The 7,117-nt window shown below is 44.0% G+C and overlaps 1 protein-coding gene across 2 annotated transcripts in view; it reads left to right on the top strand.

Annotated features, from left to right (window-relative positions):
- NKAIN3 (sodium/potassium transporting ATPase interacting 3) overlaps window positions 1-6,323 on the top strand; it is a 411,857-nt gene extending 405,534 nt beyond the window's left edge. For both annotated transcript variants that reach the window (XM_081111658.1, XM_081111659.1), the window contains one exon: window positions 6,006-6,323. In XM_081111658.1, the coding sequence (XP_080967784.1) occupies window positions 6,006-6,015 (10 nt within the window). In that variant the 3' untranslated portion in view covers window positions 6,016-6,323. The remainder of the gene's footprint in view (window positions 1-6,005) is intronic.
- Window positions 6,324-7,117: the final 794 nt, after the last annotated feature.

Here is a 7,117-nt window from a genome sequence, read left to right on the forward strand (position 1 = left end):
GTAGATACAAAACCATGTCCCCCAGGCAATTTTTGCAGAAGGGGGACTATTTACTTCTACGTAGGGAGAGAAGTCACTGAAATGGCTGCACTGACTTTGGAAAGATGATGAGGAGTTTATGAAAAGCAGAAGAAAATGGAGGCTAATTTGCTTGGCCATTCCGCAGAGTTTAAAGTTGAAATCTGTGACTGTCCAATCTGGCGTTTGGCATAGATCTCACAGAACCTGAGCGAACCTATGAGGAAGCAGGTGTTTATGCTGAGCAGGGATCTTGAGTGTCCCGGGTGGGGAGACCTTGAGAGCCTCAACCTCCATTGCTCTGCCTCTCAACAGTTCTGTCTTTCTGCCTAAAGCAATAGAGATGCTTTCTGTGATTGTTCTCTGGGTCTGGCTTTGGGATATGACACACAGGTCAGGGGTAGCCTGTGCTGGGGCCCATCACCTTGCCACGGCCACCAGTGAGGGGCTGTAACTCTTGACATAACTACAACCTGGGTCTTCACCAGGATCTCCTCCACTGCTGCTACCACACACTGATACCAGCTCCTAGGGGAGGGGTGTGGGAAGCAAGGGCTGCTCTGGTCATTAGAGCACACAGCAATGTGGTCAGTGGTGGCTTTGAAGGGAACACCTACACCAGTGATGGCGAACCTAAAACACGCGTGTCAAAGGTGACACGCGAACTCATTTTTTTGGTTGATTTTTCTTTGTTAAATGGCATTTAAATATATACAATAAATATCAAAAATATAAGTCTTTGTTTTACTCTGGTTGCAAATATCAAAAAATTTCTATATGTGACACAGCAGCAGAGTTAAGTTAGGGTTTTTCAAAATGCTGACACGCCGAGCTCAAAAGGTTCACCTTCACTGCCCTACACAGCAACTAGCGTTCAGTAGTGGTGGAGGCAATAGTAGCGGTGCAGAGGAGGGGGAGGGATCTACTAAAGCAGATTTACCTCTCAAGACGAACAACAGCTTGGCACAAACCCATGCAGCTATGAAAGAGATGTGGACTATCAGGAAGCATCATAATGAGCAACTAAATTACTTTAAAGTTTGTCAAAATCAGCAAAACGGACAGCGACCAGGTAGTGGGAAAACTAAGTTTCACAGAGCAGTCATTCTTTCCATAGGGGTACTTAGACCAAGGCAGTTTATCAGCGAAAGACAGCTGTGGATTTCAGAACTGAGATCCCCAGCAGAGGTAAAGCGATCTGGTGATGTCAGAAATCCCCACGAGGGTGATGCCCCGACTGCTATGCAGAAAGATTCGATGAGAAAAAGCTCCTCCCCGCACTGTGAGCCTGTCTTTTTCTAGCATTTCCAAACGAGAACTTGGCTTTTCTCTGGTATCTGGTATTGTCTGATTGCCTTTGCTGGAGGCTAGTTTTTCTTCATAAAAATTGTTCCATGCTCTGTGGCTACTGCTGAGTGAGTGTCCGCCACTGTAATAAGGACTAGGAGGCAGAGGAGGCTGGCCCTCACTCCAGGCAGCTCTGCGGGCAGCGCCCACCAGGACCTTCCCTGCCGGTCCTCCGCCTCCAGAGGAAATGGACCTCTGATGACCGGCTGCTGGACAGAGCCAGAGGTGGTCCCGTCCATGGCTCTTTCCTGAGAACAGCTGTTTTGCAGCAGCAGGGTCCCTGTAAGTTGGGCCCAAGCCATTTTGCATTTACAGCATCTCGATTAAAAACCAGAAGGACAAATCAGAGGCGTGTGTGTGTGTGTGTGTGTGTGTGTGTGTGTGTGTGTGTGTAGGAGGTGGAGAGAGATGAGAATGCTGTGCTTTCCAACACTACCTTCAAATCCGGTAACCGCCAGCCATGTGTTAGTAAACTTGGCTGGAGGACCTGCCGTCTGTGACCTGCATCCACCCCATCACTCCATTTTTTGACCACGCACCTAAAGACTAATGAAGTGATAGCTCTCCGTCCTTATCCCGTTTCTGTTTGTCTCACCTGGCTTTCCCACTTCTGTATTGATCTATCCGTAATGTCTGTCCCCCGTCACACGCAGAGCAAGGCGTCTATAATCTGCTCACGGCCAAGGCTGGCTCAACTTCCCATCACTGAGCGTGGAGTCCTGTGCCAGAGGGCTTGCATCGGCTCTGGAAAGGGAGCCACTTACAGAGGCATTAATGCTCCAGGGCTGTCTCCCGAGTGCAGAGCCAGAGCGCTACAGCTGTGATGCACGGGGCGCCCTCTTAGCGTCCCAAAGGAAAGGGGCTTCCCCGATGCCGCCTTACTTAAAACAAAGGGGGCTCATTGCTTTCCCTCGCTCGGGAGGCTTTCCCTTTGTCACTGGTATTAGTAACTTTTTGATCCATCATTGGAAATGACTATACCATTTTAGGGACTATGTCAGAACGCAGCCTAAAGTCTACGCGCTTGACCAAGTAGCAGTGAGATGGCTGTGTTTCTGTGGCTCGTGCAGTCGGTACTCGTAGTTGAGGCGCACTGTCCTTGCTGGGAAGGAATGATGCCACCGACAGTGCAGCGGCCACACCAGATGTTTTTAGATAATTGAAGACATGTCAATATGGACTGCAGAGTAAATGATGTTAAGAAATTGTTGCCTGTTTCGATAGGTATGCTAATCAATAGGTAACAAAAGAAAAAGACATTCTCATCAGTTGAGCATTATTCCTCAACCTCAGCCCTATTAACTCAGGACCAGACAATTCTTTGTAGTGGGCTGCTCTGTGCATTTAGGGATATTTAACAGCATCTTTGGCCTCTACCCACTAGATGCCAGTAGCATCCCACACACACACCCAGCCAAATTGTGACAACCAATTGGCAAATGTCCCCTGGTTAAGAATCATTAAGTTAGAGAATCATAGATATGTATTGATGAATTAAGTGACATCATGTCTAGGATTTGCTTTTAAATACCCTAGCCAAAATAAACACACACAAAAACAGTTGTGGTGGATAGATGAAACTTGATTAGCATAATTTTTATTTTAGTAGAAGCTGGATGGTGAGTACATAGGGATTCAAAATGCCATTCTCTCTACTTCTGTGTTTGTTTGACTTTTAAAAATCAATCTGTTACTAAAATCTAAGGTAGGGCCGTAACCGGTTTGGCTCAGTGGATAGAGCATCGGCCTACGGACTGAAAGGCCCCAGGTTTGATTCCGGTCAAGGGCATGTACCTTGGTTGTGGGCACATCCCCAGTGGGGGCTGTGCAGGAGGCAGCTGATTGGTGTTTCTCTCTCATCGATGTTTCTGACTCTCTGTCCCTCTCCCTTCCTCTGTAAAAAATCAATAAAAAAAAAATCTAAGGTAGGATTACCAATAGGCTTTCCTTTTATTTTTTTATTTAATAGAGAGGCAACATATTTTTTAATATATTTTTATTTATTTCAAAGAAGAAGGAAGAAGGAGAGAGAGTTAGGAACATCAATGATGAGAGAAAATCATTGATGGGCTGCCTCCTGCACACCCCACACTCGGAATTGAGCCCGCAACCCAGGCATGTGCCCTGGCCTGGAATTGAACCATGACCTCCTGGTTCATAGGTCGATGCTCAACCATTGAGCCACGCCAGCTGGGCCAGCTTTCCTTTTAATACCTCCTCTCAAAGTTGCTTCACTGTCTTCTTGGCAAACTCCTTGCAGACCTATTTCCCAATGCCTGGGGTAACCCTCCAGGATTCCCACCTGCATCATAGGAACTGACTCAGGTTTCTTCCCTGCTTTACCAATCCTTGCTGCTGAAGCCCAAAAGCAGAAAATATTAGCTATAAGCAGAGCTGACATTGAAGATAAATATAACAGATACCTAGAAGTTTCCCAGCCCCCACTAATACTATCACTAACAAAGAGAAAGACCTTCTCCTATGGCCTTATCCCCATTCTAGAAGGGATTTACCTGGTGGATGGATGAGAAAAATTCAGGACCCTGAACCTCCCTTCTAACTAGAGGGTTGTAGAGAACTACAAAAATTCCACCACTCTCATCTCATCTTTTTATCTTTTAGTTTAAATCCCTGTTAATGGTGGTTGCCAGAGGGGCGGGGGGTTGGGGAACTGGGTGAAGGGAGGATAGGTAAAAAAGGTGGTTTAAGAAATACAAATTTATTGTTACAGAATAGTCATGGAGATGTAAAGTACAGCATGGGGAATACCGTTAATAATATTGTAATAACTATGTGTGGTGCTGGGTGGTACTAGATTTATCGGGATGATCACTCAGTAAGTTATATAATGTTCAAGCAGTGGATATACACCTGAAACATAATACTGTATGTCAACTGTAATGTAAAAATAAAAATTTTTTAATTAGGTGCAGATTAACAGCAAATTTACAAAAAGTAAAAAAATAATAATAATCCCTGTTGAACTACTGTGAAGTAAAAGGGGTAAACATTGGGCTTTGTCTGCTGGAATGTAGAGAAATAGCAGTGCGGAGAGGTGGGAGGAAGACAGGGAGAGAACAGTAGAACTCCAGCTCCTGAGTAGTGCAGGAGGGTACAGAATTTACAGGGAGTGAAACTGGAAAGCTGGAAATTGTCTCAGCTATTTCAATTTATGACTAACAAGTCCATTCCACACCATAGCAAGAGTCGTTGAACTGAGTTAATGGAAGACAGTTGCTAGGCAGGGGTATAACGTAAGTGTAAAACACATTCTCTGCTGGTGTGAGGCTCATCATGTAGTGGGAAGGAGAAAACTTACAAATCTGAGTGAACCAATCAGAGCAAAATTAATTGTGAACGGAATACCATTAGCTCCACATGGGGTGCAGCTGCTACATAGGAGTTGCTATTAGCAGATGAGAAAGCAAAGCAGCTGAGATCGAAGTTGAAGTCTTCACAGAGAAGAAATTTCAACTGAACCTCAAAGATGAATAGGATTTAGATCAGCTAAGACTTTTCTCATGAGAGAAAAAACAAGAGCAGAAGTACTCAATAAATATGTAAGTGCCAGCTATGTGGCAGACAGTGTTGAGGTTAATATTGTGTGAAGGTGCATAAGCCAAAACCCTCACCTAGTATGAAATCAGGAATATGCACAGAATCTTTGTCAAACGTGTGGAGACCAGAATGACTGGAAATGACAGTGTGTACTCCAGAGAAACAGAACCAATAGCATATGTATCTAGATCTAGATATAAATGTCTAGGTCTGTGTCTAGAGAGACAGGAAGGGAAGGAAGGGAGGGAGGCAGATAGACAGGCGGATGGATAGATAGACAGATAGAAAGAGATTTTAAGGAATTTTATCATGTGATTGTGGAGACTGGCAAGTCTGCAATTTGCAGGGCAAGCCAGCAGACTGGAGACCCGGGGAAGAGTTGATGTTGCAGTCCTGAGTCCAAAGGCAGAATTCGGAGGCAGAAGTCCTTCTTCCTCAAGAGACTTCAGTCTTTGCCCTTAAGGCCTGCAATGGCTTGAATAAAACCTACCCACATTATGGAAGGAATCTGCTTTATTCAAAGTCTACTGATTTAAAAGTTAATCCTATCTAATAAATACCTTCGCAGAGTCATCTAGACTGGTGTTTGACCAAATATCTCGGTACTGTGGCCTAGCCAAGTTGACACATGCAATTAACCATCACAGGATGGGGTGTATATGAGATCAATGGTTCGGTGGTATGAAAGTCAGATGAGGACGATTCTTGAGAAACCAACAGGATGCTATAGGAAGACCAGGCTAGGGCTGTATCTAGTAGATTGGAGACAATACCAGCCTGTCATCTTTACCCCACAGCAATCAAAGGCAATACCTTTCCGTCACGCCTCAGTTGCTATATGGTTGGCACGTCTAGCCCAGGAAACCAGTCCTGCAGTCTGTTGTTCATATCTGTGTGTCTTGCTCTAATCTGAGAAGCAAGAAGCTCCGATTTTTCCCTTCCTTGTTGCTACAGCCTTTTACACAGGTGGTACAAGGCACGCCCACAAGCTATTTTGCATTTTGAAAAGCCTGAATGATTAGGAAGGAAATTTAGCTTTCAGTTTTGAAGTTCTTTAAAGCAATACCTATTCTCTATTTCAGGTCGAAATAAGTAATGGCTTCAACTCTGAAATGCAAGTACTGAGCTTGACTTAGGAAGCAAAGCGTCATTGACAGCTCCAGTCTGCATCAACATGTCTCACTTTCTCCCAGAGGATGGACTGCGCCTCCCTGCTTTCCCACAGATCACGGAGTTCTTCGGTCACAGCCTGTGTGTTATTAGCATTGTGCACTAGATGAGTTGTAGGTGCTCGGGTGGGTATTTTTTAGTCATTTTCTTCTTATATGAATACTTGTAAGTTGTATAAAAAATTGGTTTTAAATTTTTTAACAGAATTTAACATGAGGCATGCAGAATGGAAAAAAAAAAAAAAGCTGTGAAAACCTACAGACAATTCCATGAGAAACATTGGTTTGTATTATTGAGGTGGTACGTCAGGACTGCTGATGGCTGCACTTATCCTAGACCTGATGGAGTTTACACTGCAGACATTACTTGGAGTTACTGGACAGGAAGTTAGATGCTGTGATAAATGGGTACAAATAGTGGACCTGGCTTTCACACTGAGTATGGATCATTTTTTTCAACACCACAAGTCAAAACATGGAGCTCTCCTTTGTTTTCGACTTCCCAAAGCCCAGAATAATATTATGGCAATCTAAATTTTCAGATTCTTGCGTGATATCTTGCTCTTCCTGAGTTCTGAAAAAATATATATCGGGGGGGGGGGGGGTATGAAAAAGTGAAATTAAAGCAAAACACCTCTCCCCTTTGGAGGGAATGTGGGTATCTATGAGGGCCATATTTTCTACTCTTTATCCAAGTCCTGACACTGGTGTCAGACCTAAACCTACAGCTTGAGGGCATGTGGCACAAAAATCACAACCAGAAATATTGCTCTGAAGATATTCAAAAGGAGCATTAAAATGGTGTGGAATTGTCTTTAAGTACTTCTAAAGAAGATACTTATATTTGCGCTGCATCAACTTTTCTTTCTCCTACCCCACCCTGATTAGTATCTCCTACCCCACTGAGAAATTAGTACCAGAAACATAATTTTCCATGGGGAAGATGTCTTGAAAACACACCACAATTTTCTCTAATCATATATTTCAATTACTAGTTCCCATGTCAAAATAAGTTTGGCTCACTT

This window comes from Myotis nattereri (genome assembly GCF_964212035.1).
Source record: "Myotis nattereri genome assembly, chromosome: 17".
NCBI classification, from domain to species: domain Eukaryota; kingdom Metazoa; phylum Chordata; class Mammalia; order Chiroptera; family Vespertilionidae; genus Myotis; species Myotis nattereri.